Source organism: Pangasianodon hypophthalmus, chromosome 14, assembly GCF_027358585.1.
Source record: "Pangasianodon hypophthalmus isolate fPanHyp1 chromosome 14, fPanHyp1.pri, whole genome shotgun sequence".
NCBI classification, from domain to species: domain Eukaryota; kingdom Metazoa; phylum Chordata; class Actinopteri; order Siluriformes; family Pangasiidae; genus Pangasianodon; species Pangasianodon hypophthalmus.
In genome coordinates this window covers 25,612,277-25,639,776 of record NC_069723.1, presented here as the reverse complement: position 1 = coordinate 25,639,776, position 27,500 = coordinate 25,612,277, and the positions used below count along the sequence as shown (strand labels likewise).

General features: G+C 40.5%; 2 protein-coding genes across 2 annotated transcripts in view; both read right to left on the bottom strand.

The window, feature by feature from the left end:
• The window catches only part of efna2a (ephrin-A2a), an 84,188-nt gene extending 71,645 nt beyond the window's left edge, over window positions 1-12,543 (bottom strand). Inside the window, exon 1 of the mRNA XM_026910649.3 lies at window positions 11,753-12,543. Within this exon, the coding sequence (XP_026766450.3) occupies window positions 11,753-11,871 (119 nt within the window). The 5' untranslated portion in view covers window positions 11,872-12,543. The remainder of the gene's footprint in view (window positions 1-11,752) is intronic.
• A 3,866-nt stretch (window positions 12,544-16,409) lies between these two features.
• Window positions 16,410-27,500, bottom strand: part of ptbp1a (polypyrimidine tract binding protein 1a) — a 23,806-nt gene continuing 12,715 nt past the window's right edge. Inside the window, exons 9-16 of the mRNA XM_034310642.2 lie at window positions 27,113-27,293; window positions 26,905-26,982; window positions 25,910-26,043; window positions 25,237-25,270; window positions 24,111-24,203; window positions 22,529-22,745; window positions 20,473-20,550; window positions 16,410-19,744 (exon numbers count right to left, since the gene is read on the bottom strand). Of these exons, the coding sequence (XP_034166533.1) occupies window positions 19,612-19,744; window positions 20,473-20,550; window positions 22,529-22,745; window positions 24,111-24,203; window positions 25,237-25,270; window positions 25,910-26,043; window positions 26,905-26,982; window positions 27,113-27,293 (948 nt within the window). The 3' untranslated portion in view covers window positions 16,410-19,611. The remainder of the gene's footprint in view (window positions 19,745-20,472; window positions 20,551-22,528; window positions 22,746-24,110; window positions 24,204-25,236; window positions 25,271-25,909; window positions 26,044-26,904; window positions 26,983-27,112; window positions 27,294-27,500) is intronic.

Sequence of the window (27,500 nt, the reverse complement as noted above, 5' to 3'; positions counted from 1 at the left end):
AAACTCTGTACAGAGGGCTTCACTTCCACCACCGCTTCCAAGTAGAACCTTTTTATGGAGCTAAAGAACCCTTAATCATCCAGTAAACCCTTAAGAGAACCTTTTTAGGACGTTCTTTAGGATAAAGAGATGTGATAAAGAGGAATAGATTAGATGAAGGTCAAACTGTCCCTCTTGAGGAGCCCTTAAAGGTTCTCTGAAGCCGACTCTGGAACCACTGGAGCAGTAGAAGAACCCCTAATTATCCAATAAAGCCTTAAAGAACCCTTGAAGAACCCACGTCTGTGTGTGTGGATAAAGAGATGTGATAAAGAAGAATGGATACAGATTGTACAAGGTCAAATATAGGGTTCTTCAGTTGCCCTTCTGGAGGAACCCTTAAAGGTAATATGTAGAACCTTACAACAGAGAACCCTTAATTATCCAGTGAGGGTGAATGAGGTTTTAAGAAGAAAATATCGACCAAAATGGTTCTACTTGGGAAACTTTCTGACAGAAAAACATTCACTCTTAAGGGATGGATGTTTGTCCCTCAGGTTGAAGCCCTTAATGGGATCAGAAAAGGATCCAAGGAGAACCCTTTAGAAGTTAAGAAACCTAAATTATGGAATTAACCCTTAAAAGAACCCTAACAGGTCTTAAGGTCTTAAGACCAAAATGGGTTCTACTTGGAAGCCTTTCAGATAGAAAACAATCTTAGAAGTTTTAGAAAGTTCTTTGGTTGTCCTATAAAGGAACCTTTATAAGTTCTATGTAGAACCTTCCAACTGAGTGTATCCCTATCAGAAAAGGATCCAAATAGTCTTTTAGGAAGCTAATTATCCAAAGAACCTTTAAGGAACCCTTAAAGAACCTTCTTTTCTAAGAGTGCACCAAGTTCCGGGAGCGTTTATTTCTTGCTGAGGAAGTTCGAGCGACGACACGGACACAACCGAAGAACATTTCACACTTTTTAACGTTTATGAAAATAGGTTCCAAACTAGAACCATTTAAGAAAGCTTTAATTTCATTTCAAAAATATTCCTTATTCATATTAACGCCACAAGTATGAGGCTTATCGAATATGTAAATTAGCAGAATAAAATCAGTTTTTAATAATATTAATAATATTTTAAAACCTTGTATTTTGAAATAAAAGTGCTTCCAGGGTCAAAGGTCAGAGGAAATGAGCGGCCATTTTAACCAGCGCCATACGAGTTTCCCTCCAAACACACACTTTATTAATTTACTCATAAATTCTCTCTTTTTTTTTTTTTTTTTTTTTTTTTTTTTTGTGAATCGTTTAGATTTTCACCTTTTAATCTTCCTGTGGAATAATTTTTATCATAAAAAAGAAGCATTTAATAGAATAATTTATTGCTGCTGGTGTGATTTATGATGCTGTGGACGCCATCTTGGGAAAAAAATGCATCTTTAATGAAATTTGTCACTCCAGTGACTGAAAGTAATGGCACCATATTAAAGATTAAAAATATTGCTCATCTCACTCACTATCACATTCACGCTGGATAAAGGACGACTTGTGTTTCATCACACTCGAGAAAATTAGATATAAAATTAGACCCAATACGCCGTTCTCTAAAATCTGTCTGATTAACCCTTTCCATCCCAGGCACAGAATAATTTTTACTTCTACTTCACCATCAGGATTATACGTCGTGTAGAATTTAGTTTAGTATTTAGTACATTTTAGCGCTTTATTTTCATGTATTAACTGATTGTTTATATTTTCTATTCTTATCTGCACTGTTACTTCCCTTTTGTCTCAAACTTATTTATATTTATATTATTATAAAATATATTATAAATATTTACATATATTATTATATATTTATTATTATTATTGTTGTTGTTATTGCTGCTGTTTATTTATTTATATTATTATTTATTATTATAAATAAATGTATTTATATTTATATTATTACAAATAGAAATTTATAAATATTTATTTATTTATTTATTTATTATTAACTGATTGTTTATATTTTCTATTCTTATCTTCATTGTTACTTCCCTTTTGTCTCAAACTTATTTATATTTATATTATTATAAAATATAATATTATAAATATTTATTATTATCATTATTATTCTTATTGTTATTATAGTCATTTATTTATTTTTTATTAATATTATTATTATTATTAATAATTATTATTATTGTTGTTGCTGTCGTTTATTTATTTATACTATTATAAATTAATTAATTTTATTTATTTAGCATTGTTATTTATTATTATAGATACATTTATTTTTATTTATATTTATATTATTACAAAATAATGTAAATATTTATTTATTTAATAATAATATTTTTTAAAATTATTATTATCATCATTATTATTTTTAATTAATTTATTATTCATTTATTGTTGTTTATTATTCTGAATAAATGTATTTATATTTATATTATTACAAATATAATATAGATATTTAATAATAATATAATAATAATAAATAATAATTTTTATTTATTATTATTATTATTATCATTATTATTCTTAAATAATTTATTATTTCTTTAGTGTTTATTATTATTATAAATAATGTTTTTAATATTTATATTATTATTTATATTTATATATATATATATATATATATACGGTTATTTATTATTTAGAATATGAAAACGTAATTCAAAAAAACAAACCACTCTGCTAGTCGGAAAGTCTCCAAAGAGATATATATACGTGTGTGTGTGTGTGTGTGTGTGTTTATATTATTTTATTTATTAATTTATTTTTTTGAGAAAGACCCGTCAGCATCTCCGAATAAACCCCGCAGGAATCTCGCTGGTCCAGACTCTCGGAGCTCTTCAGCAGCAGCAGCAGCAGCAGCAGCAGCAGCAGCAGCAGCAGCTCGAAGCCGGTTCCGTCCAGCTGGAGATGGTGTTTAATATTTGATCTCGCTGTGAGACGCGTTACGGTTTATTTAACCTCCTCCACGTCCGAGAACCTGACTGTCAGAACGCGTTAGGAAGGAACCTGAGCGGCGGAAAAAGCCTGCAGTGCTCACGATATTAACACATCAAAGACTTTAACCGAGAAATCAGATACGAACATAAACACTTTAAAAACACTTCGATTTACGCTCGCGTGCAAAAGTTTGTACACCCCTGTCCAAGTCACCTATAGGAACGCAGTAGTGCGCTGGGTTTCGACGCTCTTCCTGCATTATTACATAAAAAATGTTTTAAAAAGTGTATGCTAATATATAATATATATAGTGTATAGTCAGTTCTAAAGTTTGTACACCCCCACCAATTATTATTATTATTATTATTATTATTATTGTTGTTGTTTATTTATTTATTTATATTATTATTAATAATTTTATCATTTATTTATTTATTTATTATTAACTGATTGTTTATTTTCTATTCTCAAACTTATTTATATTTATATTATTATATATTATAAATATTTACGTATAATATTATTATATTCATTTATTATTATTATTATTGTTGTTGTTATTGTTGCTGTTTATTTATTTTTTTATTATTAACTTTTCTATTCTTATCTTCATTGTTACTTCCCTTTCGTCTCAAACTTATTTATATTTATATTATTATAAAATATAATATTATAAATATTTACATATAATATTATTATATTTATTATTGTTGCTGTTGTTTATTTATTTATATTATTATTAATAATTTTATCATTTATTTATTTATTATTGTTATTTATTATTATAAACAAATGTATTTATATTTATATTATTACAAATATAAATTTATAAATATTTATTTATTTATTTATTATTAACTGATTGTTTATATTTTTCTATTTAAATTGTAATTGTAAATTTATCATTATTATTATTATTATTATTATTATTATATTCATTTATGTATTTTTTATTAATATTGTTATTAATAATAATAATAATTATTATTATTATTATTATTTTTGTTGTTGTTGTTGTTGCCCCACCCCCTTTCTGAGTGTGATATGATTATTGGCTAATAATTTTGTTTTTCCATCTTTTCATGTTTTGGATTGTTGTCTAATTCCATGTTGTTCCCACTTTTCCTTTCTAACATCTTGGAATTTTATTTGTTTACAGTTTTCACTGAAAACGTATTGGGGGGGGGGGGGGGGGGGGCGGGTAATGTAGTAAATGTAACTACCTGTTTATCAGCTTCACCTGCCGTACAGGTCATGTTGTAGGTGTACAGTTACTGACTGTAGTTCACCTGTTGCTGTGCAGAAAGTATTGGCACCCCACCCTGTCCATCAGGGGGAGAAGAACCGCCACGAGGCAGGTGTGATTTGGATGGAGACGTTGCAGTGGAGTTTTTCCGGAAGGAGTGACGAAACCTGGCTCACCTCACGGCGATAAAGATTCAGCGAAGCTCATCTTTATGTAAAGCGATGCGCGTGCTGCGTTGTGTTTATCCAATCAGACGAGGACAGAGCGAGGTTTGTCACAAACGAAGACGGCGTTTCATTTGCCACAAACAAATCCATATGAACGTCATTTTAAATGACAATAAGAAAGTCGGTGCGGCGACATTTGCACGTGGGGCGTGTACCGTCTTGCCGTTCATGCTAACTAAAATCTTTACACCTCACTCACTCCTTGGATGCACTCTGATTAAACTGCACTGCGTGTTCAAGGACAGTAGACCTGCACAATGCTAATGAACTTTCAGTAAGAGTGTTAGAGGGTCTAACAATCTGATTCATCTCCAATCATCACAGAGTAAGAGAACGGTCATGAGAAAGCACGTGCTGGAGGAACAAAGGACTTTGTTTACACCCGTTCATATCAGCATTACATCCAGATGGAGATCCACATAAAGTGTAAATGCTTCATGTGTAAACCATTTCTTCTGGTCTGAGATGCATTTTAGCCTCGTTTTATATAAATATAAACACATCTGTACCGATAAACTAACCCTCTCCCCGATAAACTAACCCTCTCCCCGATAAACCAAACCTCTCCCCGATAAACCAAACCTCTCCCTGATACACTAACCCTCTCCCCATTAAACTAACCCTCTCCCCGATAAACCAACCCTCTCCCCGATAAACCAACCCTCTCCCCGATAAACCAACCCTCTCCCCGATAAACCAACCCACTCCCCGATAAACTAACCCTCTCCCCGATAAACTAACCCTCTCCCCGATACACTAACCCTCTCCCCATTAAACTAACCCTCTCCCCATTACACTAACCCTCTCCCCGATAAACTAACCCTCTCCCCCATAAACCAACCCACTCCCCGATAAACCAACCCACTCCCCGATAAACCAAACCTCTCCCCGATACACTAACCCTCTCCCCAATAAACCAACCCTCTCCCCGATAAACTAACCCTCTCCCCGATACACTAACCCTCTCCCCATTACACTAACCCTCTCCCCGATAAACCAAACCTCTCCCCGATACACTAACCCTCTCCCCGATAAACCAACCCACTCCCCGATAAACCAACCCACTCCCCGATAAACCAAACCTCTCCCCGATACACTAACCCTCTCCCCGATAAACCAACCCTCTCCCCGATAAACCAACCCACTCCCCGATAAACTAACCCTCTCCCCATTACACTAACCCTCTCCCCGATAAACCAAACCTCTCCCCGATACACTAACCCTCTCCCCGATAAACTAACCCTCTCCCCGATAAACCAAACCTCTCCCCGATACACTAACCCTCTCCCCGATAAACCAACCCTCTCCCCGATAAACCAACCCTCTCCCCGATAAACCAACCCACTCCCCGATAAACCAACCCTCTCCCCGATAAACCAACCCACTCCCCGATAAACTAACCCTCTCCCCGATAAACCAAACCTCTCCCCGATACACTAACCCTTTCCCCATTAAACTAACCCTCTCCCCATTACACTAACCCTCTCCCCGATAAACCAACCCTCTCCCCGATAAACCAACCCACTCCCCGATAAACCAACCCACTCCCCGATAAACTAACCCTCTCCCCGACAAACTAACCCTCTCCCCGACAAACTAACCCTCTCCCCGATAAACCAACCCTCTCCCCGATAAACCAACCCACTCCCCGATAAACTAACCCTCTCCCCGATAAACCAACCCTCTCCCCGATAAACCAACCCACTCCCCGATAAACCAACCCACTCCCCGACAAACTAACCCTCTCCCCGACAAACTAACCCTCTCCCCGACAAACTAACCCTCTCCCCGATAAACTAACCCTCTCCCCCATAAACCAACCCACTCCCCGATAAACCAACCCACTCCCCGACAAACCAACCCTCTCCCCGACAAACTAACCCTCTCCCCGACAAACTAACCCTCTCCCCCATAAACTAACCCTCTCCCCGATAAACTAACCTTCTCCCCATTACACTAACCCTCTCCCCGATAAACCAACCCTCTCCCCGATAAACCAACCCTCTCCCCGATAAACCAACCCTCTCCCCGATAAACCAACCCTCTCCCCGATAAACTAACCCTCTCCCCGATACACTAACCCTCTCCCCGACAAACTAACCCTCTCCCCGACAAACTAACCCTCTCCCCATTACACTAACCCTCTCCCCGACAAACTAACCCTCTCCCCGACAAACTAACCCTCTCCCCCATAAACCAACCCACTCCCCGATAAACCAACCCTCTCCCCGACAAACTAACCCTCTCCCCGACAAACTAACCCTCTCCCCCATAAACCAACCCACTCCCCGATAAACCAACCCTCTCCCCGACAAACAAACCCTCTCCCCGATAAACTAACCCTCTCCCCATTACACTAACCCTCTCCCCCATAAACTAACCCTCTCCCCGATAAACCAACCCTCTCCCCGATACACTAACCCTCTCCCCGACAAACTAACCCTCTCCCCGACAAACTAACCCTCTCCCCATTACACTAACCCTCTCCCCCATAAACCAACCCACTCCCCAATAAACCAACCCTCTCCCCGATAAACTAACCCTCTCCCCGATAAACCAAACCTCTCCCCGATAAACTAACCCTCTCCCCATTACACTAACCCTCTCCCCGATACACTAACCCTCTCCCCGATAAACCAACCCACTCCCCGATAAACTAACCCACTCCCCGACAAACTAACCCTCTCCCCGACAAACTAACCCTCTCCCCATTACACTAACCCTCTCCCCCATAAACCAACCCACTCCCCGATAAACTAACCCTCTCCCCGATAAACTAACCCACTCCCCGATAAACTAACCCACTCCCCGATAAACTAACCCTCTCCCCGATAAACTAACCCTCTCCCCGATACACTAACCCTCTCCCCGATAAACTAACCCTCTCCCCGATAAACTAACCCTCTCCCCGATAAACTAACCCTCTCCCCGATACACTAACGCTAGATTAAAAACGGCACCAAAAAAAAAAAAAAAATCACAATATTTAGAGAAGCATCAAAAGTTATTCTGAAACAACGAAAAATAAATTATTCCTAAAAACTGAAGACACGGATCAGCACCGGAGTGAAGAAAGTATCTGTCCAGTTTATCTAAATGTTAAACTCCTGGCAGGTTCACGGTGTTAATTAGAAAATAATGAGCAATAATTTGCAGTTTGAGCTGCACATTTATCCAGTTACTGCAACACATGCTTCAAACTGTTCTTTTGCTATTTAAGCTTCCAAAAGGGTTATATTACTCTACGCTATTAAACAGAGATTATTGTTACACCTATATAAATAATCACACGTTTAAATTATTACACAGACTCGGAATAAAGGTACTGAACTGTCACTGAGGTGCTGCACTGAAGGGAACCTCCACTGTACCTTTAATGAGTATTTACAGTTTACCTTTAAAATGATTTAAGGTACAGAAACGGACTGTAATTAGTTTTCAGAGGAAAGTTTTTAAAAGGGAAACTATAAACACCTTCCAGGTAAAAGAGACACTAAAGGTACACAAGGTGGTACCACATCAGTTACAAGCACAAGGCACTGTTTAGTACCGTTTTTTTTTTTAAAGGTGTATCAGCACACTGCACACTGCCGTCAGTTCGAACCTTCAGCTTATATTCGTTTGTTTTGCTCGAACACATGGGCGTAGATTCGGTTTGAACCCTTGGAGAGGGAGTGATGAAGTGTGAATGGGTATGCTTCCTGATATTTGTTAATTAAAGGAAAAAAAATAAATAAATAAACTGGAAAAAAAAAGTGTTATACCTGCAGTGTCATTGCATAATTTCCCTCTGCTTATCTATCTTTCTATCTCTCTGTTAGTGATGGGTCGTTCTGGAACGATTCATTCATTTTGAACGAATCTTTAATGTGACTCGGGAAGAACGAGTCGTCTCGGGGAGTGATCCGTTCAGTCGCGCATGCGCAACATCCTATAGGTCCTGTACTGGAATTAGCTCACCTGCTTCGAGTCGTTCGTTCTTTTGTCACGTGACCACGTCCCGGATCAGTACCTCAGTCAGTAATACTATCACGTAAAACTGTATCTTTTGTATATTGGATCATATTTAGGAATTATCATAAAATTATCAAAAGATGTGTAATAAGCATTTTCCTAGAAATAAAAAAAGGTCTGTCCATTTCTGTCACTCTGTTTTTGTTACTGTTTCTTGAAGATCTGTGGTGTTATGTTTTAATAATAATAATAATAATAATAATAATAATAATAATTACTATGCACCCGTTTGTAAGGAAGGTTGTAAATTAACTAATTTCTCTATCCAATGCTGTCATGTCACGTGACAAAAGAACGAAAGACTCGAAAGACTGGAGAGATGAACTGATCGGTTCTCTCTCCGCCTCAGGCTGCACTGGTTAAGCTCGTGGCGCTGTCACGTGATGAACGAACGACTCAGACCCGAAGACTCGTCAGGTAAGAGCTGAGGTGAGCTAATCATAGACTAAAGCTCCAGGTGAACAATGAATTAATGTTTTCTGTTTCTTACAGCATTATAGTTTTGTCTTGTTTGTAGTGAGATCAATGTTTGCGTAAGTAGTAGATGTGTTAGGGAAGTAACACGTAACATTTTAATTATATTTTGCTAAAATGAACGAAATGAACGAAATGACTCGAAAAAAGATTTGTTCTTTTGCTGAACGAGACTCAAAGGTCCGAGTCGGTAAAATGATCCGAACTTCCCATCACTACTATCAATCCAGTACAGGTGGAAGAAAGGTGGAAACCCAGTAAAATAAAGGAAGCGTAGATCAGCGAGTCGCCTAGCGTCGATTTGAGGATGTTCACACTGGATTCCGTCGAAGCTTCACCTCACCTCAGAACGTTCAGATACCCGACAACAGAGCAATCTGTAACAGAACTGGGCCGTCTGTCAACAGAAGACGGCGTGACACGATGTCCAACCATGTTGTTGATAATAATGTGATGATAATATATTGATAGTTATGGCTAAATTGCAATGAATTATCTAGCTAGCTACATTATATTATGTTATACTTCAAAGCTACCTGTGCTCTCCCAGTCAAACATCAGTAATCAATACACTATAAGGCCAAAAGTATGTGCACCCCTGACCATCACACTCATATGTGGTTCTTCTCCAAACTGTTCCCACAAAGTCTGAAGCTCACAGTTGTATAGAACGTCTCTGTGTGCTGTAGCTTTACAGTTTCCCTTCACTGGAACTAAGAGACTCAAACCTGCTCCAGCATGACAATGCCCCTGTGCACAAAGCAGCTCCATGAAGACATGGTGTGTGAAGGTTGGAGTGGAAGAACTCGAGTGTCCTGCACAGAGCCCTGACCTCAACCCCACTGAACACCTTTGGGATGAACTGGAACACCGACTGAACCCCAGACCTCCTCGACATCCCAACATCAGCGCCTGACCTCACTAATGCTCTTGTAGCTGAATGAACACAAATCCCCACAGCCACGCTCCAACATCTAGTGGAAAGCTTCCCAGAAGAGTGGCGCTTAAAATTATTTATAGATTAAAAAAAAAAAAAAGTTGTGATTCATTCATTCATTCACCCCATTACTCTCAAACCCTTAAATTAGCTGCTTTGGAAAGAGACATGGTTAAATTTTCAGCCTTCGTGCGTTCGAGCTACAAAGCATTGAAAGGTAACTCATTTAAATGTAAGAAGTGCTGCTGTGTTTACTGATGATGCTGTGAGCGGCCATTTTGAATTGATGTCACTCCCTGAACTCGGGGTTGAGGAGACCGTCCCGAGTTCACAAGCGGGAATTCTGAGCTCAGGATGGTGTTTTCTTCATTTTTTTCTGAGTTTTAGTCGATAGCAGCATCACATCATCAGCTTATTTTGTCAGTAGCTGAGTTTATTGCCCCCTAGTGGTATAACAGAGACTAGCTCTTTTTACTAATTTTAATTTTTCAATCAAAACCATCATAAGATGATTTTAATTTAGAACACAGATTCTAAATTTATTTGGTGGGCCGGATCAGAACCTCTATCGGACCGGTCCCGGCCCACGGTCCGTATATTTGACACTCCTGATCTAAAGATCAAGCTTGAAGCTAAACAGAGAAATTTATAGCTTAACCATCGAGGTCTTTGTAATTCAGGTTTCCTTCAGCTGGTTTTTGCTCAGTGTCGTTAAATATAGCGGCTAGTTATTCAGATTTATTAGCAGGTCTGAAGGTGCTGCTGGAACTGAACCTCCACACCAATGAACTTCTCTTCAAAAAAATTGAAGATTCTTCTCACAGAGAATCAGCAACAAGCCCTTCACACGTCGAGTTTAATAAAACGCCAGACGTTTATATCGACACTATAGAATTTGTTAGAAGTGTCTTCTCTTACGGAGAAATATCTAATAAATGTTTAAATGTCAGTGGTGTATGATGAAGATGATGATGATGATGATGGACGCTAAAGTTCCTCAGAGCTCCATGTGAATTCAAGCACAGCACACTGAGAGGAAAGACCTCCAGATCTTCATCACTTACAGCTATAACAAACAAAACACCACAGTGCTTAAAAAAATTATATCTACAAATTACACAAGCCACTCCCTTTTTAACCGACACTTCATCTATTAACGGTAATGTGACGTGACGTTGCGTAAAAACGAAAAAAAAAAACTTGTTTGTGAAGCTCTCAGGTTTATTCACCACAGTCGTATCTGTACACCATGTTCATACTGTGTGTGTGTGTGTGTGTGTTGGTAATACAGCAATCAATAAATAAATAAATAAAAAATCACATTGCTTTACGACATTTTTACAGTTAGCGATACGCATCATGATATGTTGGCTGTTTTAACAAATTGGCCAAAAAAAAAAAAAACCCAACAACTCAAAAAGCCTCTGAAAAGTAAATTCTGATGTTTGTTAATAAACGAAACCTGCAAAAGAATTTATTTTCATCGTCCAATCAGCTGCTTGCTCCTGTCGGTTACCAGACGATCGCCGTGATAATCTCGGAAAAGCTTCGACATCTTGATATATACTGATATATCGTATCATTTCTTATCCCATCGTTCAGCCCTACAGTGTGTGTACGTGGTTCTGTGGGGCTTCGTTTTTGTGTACACTAGTGACAGAATCTAAAAAAAAAAAAAAAACACGTAACGACTTTTTCACGACGCATGAACTTCACACCATGCATTGATTTCTTTTTAAAGAAAGCATTTAAGTAAAGAAAGCTACTGACACCTAACGATAACGGTAAAAAATATATCGTGATGTAATTAATATATCGCGATACTGATGTATCATTTCATATCGTTCAGCCCTTATCTTCATTTTTCACACTTTTTGTACACTTGTCACATTGTTCGCACTTTATGTGATCGTGTGTGTAAAGAGTGATGAGGATCTCACCTGGTATTGGAGCTGTTCCAGTAGACGGCGTGTCTGTCTGAGGGGGGAATCCTGTCCTCCGTCCACACACACACCAAACACAGCATGGCAAACACCAACACCAACACCTGAACCTCCATCTGGGTGGAACTCACACCACTGATCTTCTGCTTATAGATATATATTTAAAAAATCGTGTTTGTAACAGAGGAACGTCACAGGAACCCTGTAATGAAGTGCGCGTGTTCATCCATGAGGAGTCGACCGATGATCAGATCATGTCAAGCATCAGGAGGAACCTTGTATAGATCCAGAAATGTCTTCTCTTGTCTTACAGAGCGCAGAGGTTATTTGGAGATTTTATAAATGACCCACATGTCCATCCATGATGCTGGATGATGATGAAGTGGATCATGAAGTTCCTCAATCCCATCCGCTCCACGTGAATCCAAGCTCAGCACGTGTGGAGGAAGATCTCCAGATGTCTTACAGTGCATGATAAATTATTTGCATGGACAGTAAATTCAAAGTCCTCATGCATCATCATCATCATCATCATCATCTTCATCATCAGTGTGGTTTAACTTTAAATGCACGAGCTCATGTCGCCTTGGAGATCAGAAACAAATCCCTTTCTTTCATCTCATGGTCGCGGTTCTGCTCTCACACACTCCTGCAGTGATCCAGAAGCTGTGACGGTGTTTAAATCTCCCCGCAGAGTGTGTGTGTGTGTGTGTGTGTGTGTGTGTGTGTGTTTATTAGATCCACACCGCAGTCAGTGTTACAGCTGACTGCCGACCTGAGCGCCTCAATCCTCCTCGCAGCCCACGGGCGACTCTGATTGGCTATTTACAGCGACCAATAAGAACCACCAGGAGGCGGGGCTTTACTCAGAGCTCGTGATGATCAAAATTGGCGGGAAGGCGTTGCTTTGTTTTCAGGCGCTCTGTGAGGAAGAATTAGCGCGTGCTAATGTTGCTAACTCTAACAGCTAAACTATATCTATGTTTTACACTAAACTGTTTATTTTGTTTATTTTGTTTAAACATGACAAATCCTCAAAGCAGTAAAGGACCAATGAGAATCGTCAGGAGGCGGGGCAAAAGATCAGAAAGGCTTTTATTGATCGAATTTTCTCTCACAAAGTAAAAATAAATGAGTAAAATTCAACACCAGTTAGCGACAACGCTCACCTGATCCTGATTCGCTCAAACCTCTCCTCAGGGAAGAAAGAACCAATGAGAATCATCAAGGGGCGGGGCTTATTGCGACTCATGACAGGCAAAATGGCGGAAAGGCTTTTCTTTCCACATTTTCTCTCACAAAGTAAAAATAAATATGGTAAAAAAAATTTAAAAAAGGCAAACTGGCACCACACTTAGCAACAACACTCACCTGATCCACTTATCCTCAGGAAAAAAAAAAAAACTACCAATAGGAATCATTAGGAGGCGGGGCTTATTCCAGCTAATGATAAGCTAAAATTGTAGAAAGGTTTATTTAGATTCTGAGTGAGAACTAATCTTTTTAACGTTTCTTACCCACATTCCAGTTAGCAACATCGCTCACCTGATCCAACTTTTCCTCAAAGCAGAAAGGACCAATCAGAATCATCAAGGGGCGGGGCTTATTGTGGCTTAGGAGAGGCAAAATGGCGGAAAGGCTTTTCTTGATCGAATTTTCTCTCACAAAGTAAAAATAATTTTGTTAAAATTGCCACCACAGTTAGCGACAAGGCTCACCTGATCCTGATTCGCTCAAACCTCTCCTCAGGGAAGAAAGGACCAATGAGAATCATCAAGAGGCGGGGCTTATTGTGGCTCAGAAGAGGTAAAATGGCAGAAAGGCTTTTCTTTCCACTTGCCTGATCGCATTTTCTCTCACAAAGTAAAAATAAATATGGCAAAAAGCAGAAAGAGCCGAGAATCAAAATCAAAAGCAGAGAATCGTCTGGAGGCGGGCAATTTTTTTTTTTTACTGCCGCTCACGATCAGCAAAAAAGGCGCTTTTTTTCTCATCGCTCTGCGTGTGAAATAAAACTATTTAGATTCTGAGAACTAATGTTTTTTTCAGGTTATTATTCTTATTTAACCCTTCTGGTTACAATTTCTCTCAAAACATGTAAATAGTAAACAGCAGCATTAGCTGCAGACATGATCTCCTCAAACCTCTTCAGAGCAAAGGACCAATCAGATCACAGAAATGGACAGGAGGCGGGGCTTATTCAGGCTTGTGATAATGAAAATTGACAGGAAGGCGTTGAATAAAAACTGTATTTAGCTTCTGTTGTTAAACAGTATTGCTAAGTGCTAGCTTATCCTCTATATGTTTACATCCATCTGGTCTAATGTTAGTGTTTTTTTTTTTTTTTTTTTGAGGAAATATGTCCAATTTTTAGCAACTTAACACTCACCTGATCCTCAAACCTGTCCTCAGAGCAGGACCAATGAAAATAGTCAGGAGGCGGGGCTTAATCAGGCTCCCAAATTAGCAAAAATCATGGGAATTTTTAAAAATATGTAAATGTACTAGCTAACCTCTTGCTAAATTCAATTTTTCATCCTCTTTTTTATGTCTATTTTTAGTTACTTAAAAAAATTTACCTGTATGTTCCAACTGAATCAAAACTGAATGTAAAACTACACGACAAAATTCTATTTTCAACATGAAAACCATCTCTAACGAACATGTCGATGATGTTCGGTGGTTAAAAAAACAAACAAACAAAAAAGGTGAAACAAAAGGGCTTAAATACCACTTTAAGTTTATTTAAAGTAATATTTAGTTTCTGAAACAATGAGGTGTTGTAAATGGGATTTATGTAAGTTCGAAATAAAAAAAAATAATTTGGGCTTTTTTTGAAAAACAAAAAAAAAGTATAATTGCATTGATATTTAAAATCAAGTCATTTCTACAAACAGAACATGGAGGGGAGGTTGCTTATCTATCTATCCATCCATCCATCCATCTTCAGAACAGTATCAGGAATTTACAACCAAGACACCAATTTTTAGTGTTTTTTCTTCCTTCAGATAAAAAGAGTATCTCAGACCTGCGTTTATTACCATCTGTATTTATTAAACATCTTATAAAAAGGCAAAATCTACAGCCTTGTTTATTTTCTGATTGGAAAATGAATTTTTGCAAAACAAATTACACAAAGTGAGCAACGATACTACTGTAGAAAACTTTATACAAGATGATTATTATTATTATTACTACTACTATAGAGGATCCCTGGACAAACCCATTACAGAGCGTGATGATCCATCAGCTGAAGTCTTGTTTTTAAAACATTAGTGCAGAATTATTAATGTGGAGAAACTGATGGACAGGAAACAGGTGAGAGATTCTCAGGTATAAGGAGAAATCAAGGAGAATAAATCAAAAGTAGGCTCTAAACACATGAAAGGAGTGGCTTTACCACTGAAACAGGATCATGATGCAGTCCTGTTGCTCCCCCTGCTGTAAGAACTCCTTTATTAAAGTTCCTCCAGGAACCTGAACTGAATTCCTAATTCTGCACAAAATCTTTCTGTTCTACGTTCATTAATCACGAACATTAACAACCTGAAACTTTTACACAGAAAGAAAAACAGAAAGCACTAACAATCCGGGGAAGGACTCACCTGTCAGCTCAAAGCTCCGCCTCTCACGCTAGCGTTCAGGTGATCAGGTGATCAGGGTTTGGGATCATGTTAAAGCCCAGTGTGTTACTACAAATAAAATGTTTTCTTGTAGTTTATGCATTGTTTTTTTTTCCTTATGTTCAGTCCTAATGTATTCCTGCAGTCACTGAAACCTCTGATGAGAATAAGATCAGTGATCAGCTGTAGAGTTTAAACTCTCGAAGCTGAAGGAATTCAGCCACTTAGCAGCTCTTTAACTTTAACATTAAAACAGATAAAGTCACATTCAGACCTGCTGCTTACAGTATTTTTCACAACCTGTGATTTCTGTGCACTTTTTCCACCACATTTAACAAATAAAGCACCTGTTTTGATGGACAAGGCCTTAAATTTCACCAAAATCACCTCATAATGATTGACAGATCACCCAAATAGTGTAATACAGATACAGTTAACGTCACAGCAGCTAAAAGGTGTAGCAGGTGAGAGAGAGAGAGAGAGAGAGAAAGAGAGGGGGAGAGAGAGAGAGAGAGAGAGAGAAAGAGAGGGGGAGAGAGAGAGAGAGAGAGAGAGAGAGAGAGAGAAAAAGAGAGAGGGAGAGAAAGGCAGAGAGGGGGAGAGAGAGAGAGAGAGAAAGAGAGGGGGAGAGAGAGAGAGAGAGAAAGAGAGGGGGAGAGAAAGGCAGAGAGGGGGAGAGAGAGAGAGAGAAAGAGAGGGGGAGAGAAAGAGAGAGAGAGGGGGAAAGAAAGAGAAAGGCAGAGACAGGGAGAGAGAGAGAGGGAGAGAAAGAGAGAGAGGGAGAGAAAGAGAGGGGGAGAGAAAAAGAAAGGCAGAGACAGAGAGAGAGAGAGGGAGAGAAAGAGAGAGAGAGGGAAAGCGAGAAAGAGAGAGGGAGAGAGAAAGAGACAGACTGTGAGAGAGAGAGAGAGAAAAAGAGAGGGAGAGAAAGAAGCTTCTACAGTGTTGGTGAGAATAAAATGAGATGATTTGGTGAGTAAAAAGCTGCAGAAAGCGAAGACGTTAACAAAAGCGAGAAACTGAAGACGAGGCAAAGGAATGAAGGATTTATTGAAAGAATGAAGAAATAATAAAAAGAAGGAAAGCATGGCTGTGTTTCCATGAACGTACACACGCTGTGATGGAACATCTTTAATATTCTGTGTAATACAAAACATAAATGCTCTACAATGTCGACTTTATCAAAATATACATAAAGACGTGATTTTCATTTCCATCATCACTCAGGAACGGGGAAAAGAAAAACAAAGAACTGGGGAGAAAAGAAAAGAAAAAAGTCCTTTTATATTCCGAACGCTAGAATTAATGACTGTATTCGTGTCCTTCCTGGAACATCAGCCATTACCCATAATGCACTGCGAGTGGTGAGTTGAGGTGTGTAATGAAATACATGTAATGTTAATTTAAATCAGGTTATTTAAGTTTCCGTGACAACCGTTAGCGCGAATTCCAGTAAGAACACTTTTATCAAACGCTAGCGTTCGGGACGAGGTCTTAAACTCCACGCTCTCTTAAGACTACAAATGTTTTGGTCTTTGTGTTTAGCGATTAAAGGCATCCGAGCAAAATGTGGGGAAAAGGAATGTGAGAGTAATAAACCATGAGATTTACCTGAAAATAAAACGTGCACAGCAGCACCGTCTTTACGCCGAACGCTTTCTATCAGCCGGGAAGCTAATGCTAACGAGTAAGAGCCGCTCACAGCCTCCAGTTTAGCACCTGTACCAGACTCAGGTAGGGGGCGTGGCTTAAGGCTTGATGGTGGAACCTCTTCGTTTACAAATGATTTTATTTTATAAATGTTGTAAATTAGGATTTTACGAAACCTTTTACGCTAAACTGGTGGCTATAATCTACCGTTACTCATTAGCTACGTTAGCCGTGTCGCTCTGGCACAAAAACCTGAAGAAGCTAACTGTGAATGTTTTATTTATATACAGGAACGCAAAAGAAAATTTTATAAAATTGACATTTATAAACATTATAAAGTGCCCAGAAACCAATTTTGTAATTTTTTAAGACATTGAGAGGTTTGAACAGGAAGTAGATTCGGTGTCTGAGGGAGTAAAGTGTAAACGCAGCGGAGACGCCATGTTTGGATTCGGTTTACGCAAATTAAAATGAATTTTTAGTGCTGAAATAAATCACTAAACTGAGTGAGTGAAGGCACAGTGATCCATGTTAACACGTGCACGTGTGTGTGTGTACAAGAATCGTGAAGAAAAGTGTAACGATATCGCAACAACATACAGATCAACAGCAAGATGAACTAAAAGGGGCGGGGCTAAACTCAGCCATCTAAAGCTAGAATATACAAATAAAAAAATAATTATTCAATAACAATCCCAATCATTAGACTAGAAACACAAATATTTAACCTTAATATCCAAAATCTGACATTTTTATAAACCAAAATAATAATTCCTACTGATCATACGAGCGATCGTGATTCGTCCTGATCCGCTAGAACACAGGATTAATATGCAAATTAACGGGGGATAAACAAACAAACAAAAAAAACAAACGACGCTCGATAAGAAGAGTGTAAGAAACAAATCTCAGATTATTTCATATGATCTCAACATTTATCTGAGGATTTACAAAATAAAGACCAAAAGACGAAAAGAAAATCACAAGGCAAGGCGTGATATGCAAATGAGCTTGTTTAAATTAAAATATAAAAAAAGGAGTAAAGTTTAAACTGATCGTGTAAACCCCAGCGAAAACTGAGCGGCTGTTTAGTGACGAATCAACGATAAAATTCTTTACAAAATAAATCAATAATCTGTAAAGAATCTGAAGAAAAAAAACGTGCCTGGGATTAATATGCAAATGAACCGCGATTAAAGCTGAATGTCCTTTCATTTACGAAAATCCTGCGAACAACCGTCTGAAGCTCTAATATATAATTAAATCATATGATAATTAATTAATTAATAATAAATCACTTGGCTGACTTTGAGGCACTTTAACCTGAATTTTTTTTTTTTTTTTTAAAGATACAAATCTCTTCGTTTATACACATAAATCGCTCCAGAAGAAAAATCTTATTCAAATTTATTCATAAGAGGATTCAAATTCCTCTCAACCCCTAAATCTGTCACGTAAAGATCCTTTTACCACAAAAAAAAATAATCTGAGGAAGAAAAGAAATCATCAAAAAGCCCTAAAATGGCTCTAATATGCAAATATATTCTAACAAGGGGGCGTGTCCTATAGACTAATCTGAATAATTAATATACAACGAAAAAAGATTTTACTATCAAAACTATCAAAAAGCCCTGAAGTGATGAATCATTACTCAGATTTTCCCCAGAAGAGGAATCTGTAGCTTTGTAGTTTTTTGGAATATAAAATTCTTTATACCATAAAACAGGAATAAATGTTATGAATATGCAAATGAACCTGCTTTATAACCAAACATGTCTTTTTTTTTTTTTTTTTTTAACTAAACACAAAAAAACACCTCTAAATAGAAAATCTCCATATCCTCCACGATCTGAATGATTCATCGTCCGCTACATTCTACACAACTTCGAGATATAAGAACGTGTTTTATAGTAAAGTATCTGAGAAATATGGAAATGAGAAGAGGAATAAATTACTGCTCTGGGTGTCTGATATGCAAATAAACCTCATTTAGATTCAAATCTGCTGTTTTATAAACCAAAAAAAAAGAAAAAAAAAAAGGCTATACTCAAATTGAGCAGGAATGAAAATAAAAACCTCGAGTGCTTTATCAGAAACAGAATTACGGTCGAACAGGAAGTGACCATATAAGGCACTGCGTTTGTTTTTGAATGGCAGAAACGAGAAGAACGGGTCGTTTTCAAAACTTACAGCGGCCGTGTGTGTGTGTGTGTGTGTGTGTGTGTGATTATAGGCACTGAGTGTGAACCAGGCAGCATCTATGATTGCGGAAAAAAACACCATTTCCCAGAATCCCCATAGAAAAACAATCAGCGTAGATATAGATATAATAGATATATATATATAGAGAGAGAGATATACGGATAAACAATGATGATTACACTACAAATAATTTTTTGCACCAAAAAGTTTAAGAAACTGTGCGAGGAAATAACAAATTAAACCCAAATTAAAATATTGGGTTTCTTCTGGTCTGTGTGTGGATCATAAGAAAAGGAATGATGAAGAGTGTGTGTGTGTGTGTGTGTGTGTGTGTGTGTGTGTGTGTGTGTGTGTGTGTGTGTGTGTGGCCCTGTGTGAGTCTCAGATGGTGGATTTGGAGAAGGAGACGCGGAGGTGATGGTTCTCGCCCAGATCGTGATTGTGGAACTCGATCAGAGACTCGATGGCCTCCTCCACTGAGCCCAGCTGAATCAGCGCCATCTTGTGGTCCTTCCTGAGAGAACAGAGGGAGAAGGACAGAAAAAAACAAACAGGAGAGAAATCAGTTACTTTTAAGAAAAAAAATAGATGAAAAAAGGAGAAAAAAGTAGTAATACAAGCCAAAAAGAAAAAAACAACAACAAAAAGGTAAAAGAAGAAAAAGTAGTAAAGGACAAAAAAAAAAAAAAAAAGTAAAAGAAAGCAATAAAAACTTAAAGAAAAGGTAGAAAAGTAATAAAAGAGAAAAAAGATGACAAAAAAAATGGAAGAGGAAGTGAATATAAACTATAAAAATAAATGAAATTAACCTTAGGAGATAAACACAAATATAGAATCAAATAAAATATTAATTATTATAATAAAAAAAGACAAAAAAAGAAGGAAAAATAAAAGAAAAATGGTGTGTATGCAGTGCTTTATAAATAAAGTTGTAAAAAATAACCACACTACAAAAAAAATAAATAAATAAAAATACAATTATAAATAAATAAAATCCACAAAGATAATTTAAAAAAAAAACACAAATATAGAAAATAAATATATAATTAAAAAGAAAATTACAGAACATAGAAATAAACTCAATCACACAAATATTTATTTCTAAAAATTAAAACAAATATATACTTTACTAACTGTTTATTCATAAAGAAATAAATAAACAGGATGTGTGTGAGAGTGTGTGTGTGTGTGTGTGTGTGTGTGTGTGTGTGTGTGTGTGAGTGAGAGAGAGAGAGAACATACTGGAAAAACTTGAAGGCTTTCACCGTGGCTCCTGAACTTCTGAACAGACCTTTAAGATCATCTTCACCAACAGAGGGGCTGCAGAGAGAGACAGGCGCACACACACACACACACACACAGGCGCACACACACACACAGGCGCACACACAGGCACACACACAGGCGCACACACAGGCGCACACACAGGCGCACACACAGGCGCACACACAGGCACACACACAGGCACACACACAGGCACACACACAGGCACACACACAGGCACACACACAGGCACACACACAGGCACACACACACAGGCACACAGTGTTAATGCTACATGCAGTAAAATGTAAGGTTCTTCAGCTCTACACTACATTAACTACATACTGACATATCAGCCTCCTGCACTTCGGACGAAACTGAACTTACAGGACAGGGGGAGGGCGGAGACTTACGGGATGTTGGACAGGTGGAGGGTGGAGACTTACGGGATGTCGGACAGGTGGAGGGCGGAGACTTACGGGGTGTCGGACAGGGGGAGGGCGGAGACTTACGGGATGTCGGACAGGTGGAGGGCGGAGACTTACGGGATGTCGGACAGGTGGAGGGCGGAGACTTACGGGATGTTGGACAGGTGGAGGGCGGAGACATACAGGGTGTTGGACAGGTGGAGGGCGGAGACTTACGGGATGTCGGACAGGTGGAGGGCGGAGACTTACGGGATGTCGGACAGGTGGAGGGCGGAGACTTACGGGATGTCGGACAGGTGGACGGCGGAGACTTACGGGATGTCGGACAGGTGGACGGCGGAGACTTACGGGATGTTGGACAGGTGGAGGGTGGAGACTTACGGGATGTTGGACAGGTGGAGGGTGGAGGATGGAGGGAAGATGTCGGACAGGTGGAGGGTGGAGACTTACGGGATGTTGGACAGGTGGAGGGTGGAGACTTACGGGATGTTGGACAGGTGGAGGGTGGAGGATGGAGGGAAGATGTCGGACAGGTGGAGGGTGGAGACTTACGGGATGTTGGACAGGTGGAGGGTGGAGACTTACGGGATGTCGGACAGGGGGAGGGTGGAGACTTACGGGATGTCGGACAGGGGGAGGGCGGAGACTTACGGGATGTCGGACAGGTGGAGGATGGAGGATGGAGGGAAGATGTCGGACAGGTGGAGGGTGGAGACTTACGGGATGTTGGACAGGTGGAGGGTGGAGACTTACGGGATGTTGGACAGGGGGAGGGCGGAGACTTACGGGATGTTGGACAGGTGGAGGGTGGAGACTTACGGGATGTCGGACAGGTGGAGGGTGGAGACTTACGGGATGTCGGACAGGTGGAGGATGGAGACTTACGGGATGTCGGACAGGGGGAGGGCGGAGACTTACGGGATGTCGGACAGGGGGAGGGCGGAGACTTACGGGATGTCGGACAGGTGGAGGGTGGAGACTTACGGGATGTTGGACAGGGGGAGGGCGGAGACTTACGGGATGTTGGACAGGTGGAGGGTGGAGACTTACGGGATGTCGGACAGGTGGAGGGTGGAGACTTACGGGATGTCGGACAGGGGGAGGGCGGAGACTTACGGGATGTCGGACAGGTGGAGGATGGAGACTTACGGGATGTCGGACAGGGGGAGGGCGGAGACTTACGGGATGTCGGACAGGGGGAGGGCGGAGACTTACGGGATGTCGGACAGGTGGAGGGTGGAGACTTACGGGATGTCGGACAGGGGGAGGACGGAGACTTACGGGATGTCGGACAGGGGGAGGGCGGAGGGAAGATGTTGGACAGGTGGAGGGTGGAGACTTACGGGATGTCGGACAGGTGGAGGGTGGAGACTTACGGGATGTTGGACAGGTGGAGGGCGGAGACTTACGGGATGTTGGACAGGTGGAGGGCGAAGACTTACGGGATGTTGGACAGGTGGAGGGTGGAGACTTACGGGATGTCGGACAGGGGGAGGGCGGAGACTTACGGGATGTCGGACAGGTGGAGGGTGGAGACTTACGGGATGTTGGACAGGTGGAGGGTGGAGACTTACGGGATGTCGGACAGGTGGAGGGTGGAGACTTACGGGATGTTGGACAGGTGGAGGGTGGAGGACGGAGGGAAGATGTTGGAGTAGTTCTTGGAGCCGGGCTTCTTGAAGCGGTGTAGCGGAGAGGTGGAGAAGTCTTTAGTGAGCCCCTGGTCCTCGTGTCCCTCTCGGGGAAGCTGCACTGTGGTGTGTTTGGACAGAGTCACACGCAGAGGCTTCCCATGCAGCTTCTGACCATTCAGGTAACTCATCGCTGACACACACACACACACACACACACACACACACACACACAGACACACACAGACACACACACACACAGACAGACACACACACAGACACACACACAGACACACACACAGACACACACACAGACACACACACAGACACACACACACACAGACACACACACAGACACACACACACACAGACACAGACACACACACACACACACAGACACACAGACAGACACACACACAGACACACACACAGACACACACACAGACACACACACAGACACACACACAGACACACACACACACAGACACACACACAGACACACACACAGACACACACACAGACACACACACACACAGACACACACACACACAGACACACACACACACAGACACACACACACACAGACACACACACACAGACACAGACAGTTAAAGCCTGTTAGCTTGGGCAGTGTCTGAAGCCACACACTCCTAAACGTGTGTATTCACACTGTACTGCCTTAATGTGCAACACATCACACTGTCACTGAACTCTAAAGTATCTGTTCATCCCTCCATCCCTATTCATCTTCATCCCTCCATCCCTATTCATCCCTCCATCCCTATTCATCTTCATCCCTCCATCCCTATTCATCCCTCCATCCCTATTCATCTTCATCCCTCCATCCCTATTCATCTTCATCCCTCCATCCCTATTCATCTTCATCCCTCCATCCCTATTCATCTTCATCCCTCCATCCCTATTCATCTTCATCCCTCCAGCCCCACATTCATCTTCATCCCTCCATCCCCACATTCATCTTCATCCCTCCATCCCCACCCTTCTCTCCCTACACACACCTCCTCCCTCTACTGCCTGTTACCCATATTCCCATCTCTCTCTCCATCCCTCAATCGCTATACCTCTCTCTATCCATCTATCCCTATACTCCTCTCCCTCTCACCATCCCTCTACTCCTCTTTCTCCATCCTTCTATCCCTACACCCCTCTCCATCCCTCTACTCCTCTTTCTCCATCCTTCTATCCCTACACCCCTCTCCATCCCTCTACACCTCTTTGCATCCCTCCATCCCTCTACACCTCTTTGCTTCCCTCCACCCCTCTTTCTCCATCTCTCTATCCCTATACTCCTCTTTCACCATCCCTCTTTACCTATACTTCTTTCTCTCTCCATCTGTCCCTCTTTCCTTTCCCCCTTTCTCCTTATATTCCACATTTTCCATCACTCTATACATATATTCTTTTCAGCTCCATCCCTTCATCTGTACCCACCCTCCATCAGTCCATCCCTCCCTCGTTCCATCCCTCCCTCCCATGATGTAAACGGTGAATTCTATTTTCAGCTCGTAGTTTAAATTAAAATAAAGCTGATGTTTACCGAGCTGCGCTTGTGTTGCGTCTGCCATCTGCACCAGAGCGTTCTCCTTCTTATTGAAGAGGATCTTCACCCTCATCACGTCGCCGTACACACCTTCAACACACACACACACACACACACACACACACACACACACACACACACACACACACACACACACACACTCATTAAGCTTCACTCAGTCCTAACACACAGAAATGATTAAATCAGTGGAATTCAGTGATGGTGTTACGGCATGCACTAAAACACAACACACACTTCATCACTCTAACTGAGGAGATATCTGTAATTCTAGAATAATTCTACAGTTCTGGGTTTGATCGAATCATCCTGTCTGCAACTCAACCCTGATGTACACTATACCTACGTCATGGCTATACAGGCTACAGCTGTGTGATCATGTGATCTGATTTATGACAACATGCAAAAAAATATATAAGACATGCAAACGGCTAAAATGGAGTTTAAAATCGGATGGTGTGCTGAAAGAGGACTTAACGAGCAACAAGATGCAGCACTTCCTTCTCCGAAACCAAACGGATCTGAACCTTCCCTCTATGTGCACAAGTGCACACTAACAACGTAGTGTCACTAGCTAGGGCGCATCCTATTAGCTAGGCTAAGGGTTTAGAGGTTGGGTTCGTCCCAAACGACTGCTAAAGAAACAGAAATAATAAAATCGCTTTCTCTTGTTATTCTCGTCTAGTTTATGTTACGAGAGATTAGGTGCGGGCGCGTAAACTTTTGCACCAATTTTGCCAATTTAAGTTTTAGGATTGGGACAATTAAAAACATTTGACCTTCAGATGACCTTGACTTTGAACGTGGCTCACGTTTCATGCTGCAGATCACTTTTTTCTTTTTCTGAGAATTTCACAAAAGTCGTTTCCTGATTAAAATCCTCGATTAGACGTTGGTGAAATAGGTTTAATTTTTTTTGTTTAAAGATTTTGATGATGTAAATAAAAGCAGAAACGCTGCATCTTGTTGCCGATTTGCTAATCTGCTAACTTAAACCCATCCTGTATGATGTGTGCAGCTGCCTGAAGCTGATTGGTGGAGATACTGAGACAGAACGGTTATAAATATGAAACACAAAAAGGAGGAGATGGCAGTGATAACATACCGAAAAGAATAAAGAGGCATTGGGGCGTAACGCTCTTTAGAGACAGCAGAGGAAGGCAGCGAGGGAGGAAGGGAAGGGAGAAAGATCGGAGAAGTGCAGGTTCGACATTTTCCGCAGATCCAAACAACAGAACGTAAAAGAAGGAGAAAAAAATCCAGGAGAGAACAAATGTGGGTTTGTCGTTCGTCGTCAATGGGGAGAAAAAAAAGCCAGGATGAGCGAGATGGAGATATAAAAAAAAAAAAACAACAGAGAGAGAGAGAGAGAGAGAGAGAGAGAGAGAGAGAGAGAGAGAAGGAAGAAAAAAAACAGAAGATCAGGTGAGTACACACAGTGTTGCAGAAGTCGCTAAAATTAAATGCCTTCACTAAGAGAAAAAGAGGAGAAACAGATTAACAATGAAACACAGGAAAAGGCAAAGAGACAAAATTATACAAATGAAACACGGCTCATGGTCAAAACCTCAACTCACAACTCGTCAGCTTTACTTAACTCCTGCTTTAAAGTCTAACACGACAAATTAAATACTGCAGAAACTGGAATTTATGAAAATTACGAGCTCAATCCCTAATCAGTGAAATACTGAATAAATCTGAGTGATTTATCTAACAGTTACATCATTTATACATGATTTAAATAACGAAATCACACACACACACACACACACACACACCTCGGGGTTGAGGTTACTGACGAGCAGGACGGCGTGTGTCGCGGCGTTGAGTCCGGACAGCCCGAGACGACCCGCGGCGGCCGCCGGAACGCCGAGAGACGCCAACGCACTGGGAATGCCGGGAAGAGACAAACCTGAGGACGGAAAACCAAGAACACACAAAATATTAATCATTTCATCACAATTAAGAGATTAGTAAAGGGGCGGAGCCATCAGCGGTCACAACGGTTTGAAATGGCTGATGGAAATACATCGGGTGTCGCCATGACGATACGACACTAATGCATTTTAAAGTGTGACGGGACGTGACGAAGAACCTGAAAACTTATGTTTACGCTCAGGTCTCAGGTTTATTCTACAATCCCAATATTCGTTTTTAAAGTAAACACACTGCGATGCAAAAATGTGACGATGTGCGTCGTGCAAATGTGCAATATCAGCGTTCTAGTAATTACGCATCTTACGTAATTGTACTGTTTGAACTCGCCACGGAAGACGGGCATTTTAGCGACTTTGGAGCTCTATTTCCGGTTAAAACGGCGCCTCGGATGCTGTCGTGGAGCTCATTGTGTTTCAACCGATCATTTTCCCCGGGTCAGAGACTTTTTAAAATTTTTTCTAAAGATATTTACGCATTTTTAAGATAAGATGGTGAACCCGTACTACAATTTCTTTACGATATTAAACCTCTGTTTGTAGCGATTTTTAATTTATTTAACTTTAAACAGACAAAAATGCACATTGTCTTGCACTTGCAGAGTTTTTTCGGATATTGAATCGTGACCGGAGTGAATCGTCACACCCTTATTAAATACAGATTCTTACTGAAGATCAGATCTATGACTCAGTGTTTTAACCAGACGTGAGAAATGAGAAAACACCAACGTTAGTTACGTTATAAGCTAAATTAGCTTAGCGTGCGACACCGAAACGGATTTTATAGGAATAGTGAAGAGTTTTGAACGCTAACGCGGTGTGTACAGGTGTAATCTGACCTGCAGTCTGCTGGAGGGCGAACGCCGGAGGGAAACCGTGAGCACTCGCAAAAGGAGCTGCAGAGATTAAACCAGGAGCTGAGAAAGAAAAGATTAAGAAACAATTAATCAATTAATTAATCATCTGTACATTCTTACATGAATCCTTCATTCCTAGTAATAAATAAATAAATAAATAAAGGACCCCGCAGTGCTGTGGTGCTCTTACTGAAGGCGGTGGTGGCGATGGTCTGCGGTTCGAGCGAGGCCGGGCCGTCCCCCGTGGGCAGATCGGGCCGGGTGTAGTCTCTGCTCTTGTCGTTGTTGTACTTGACGTTCAGGCTGGTGAGTTTGGAGAAGCTGATGCGCAGCGTACAGCAGGCGTTATAGATGTTCTGTCCATCCAGAGACTGAAAAAATAAAAACCCACACACACTTAGCAGCTTGACAGAAATCCAGATGTGGATTCAGATGTGTAAGGAGTCCTGGGATGAGCCCGGGACAGTGTTTATGGTTACAGCAGCAGCTACAGATCTACACCATCCAGGTGAGCTGAATCACTGAAGATGTAGCGAGTTATCAAAAAGGAGAACCGTATCCACGTTACGGTTCTGTAG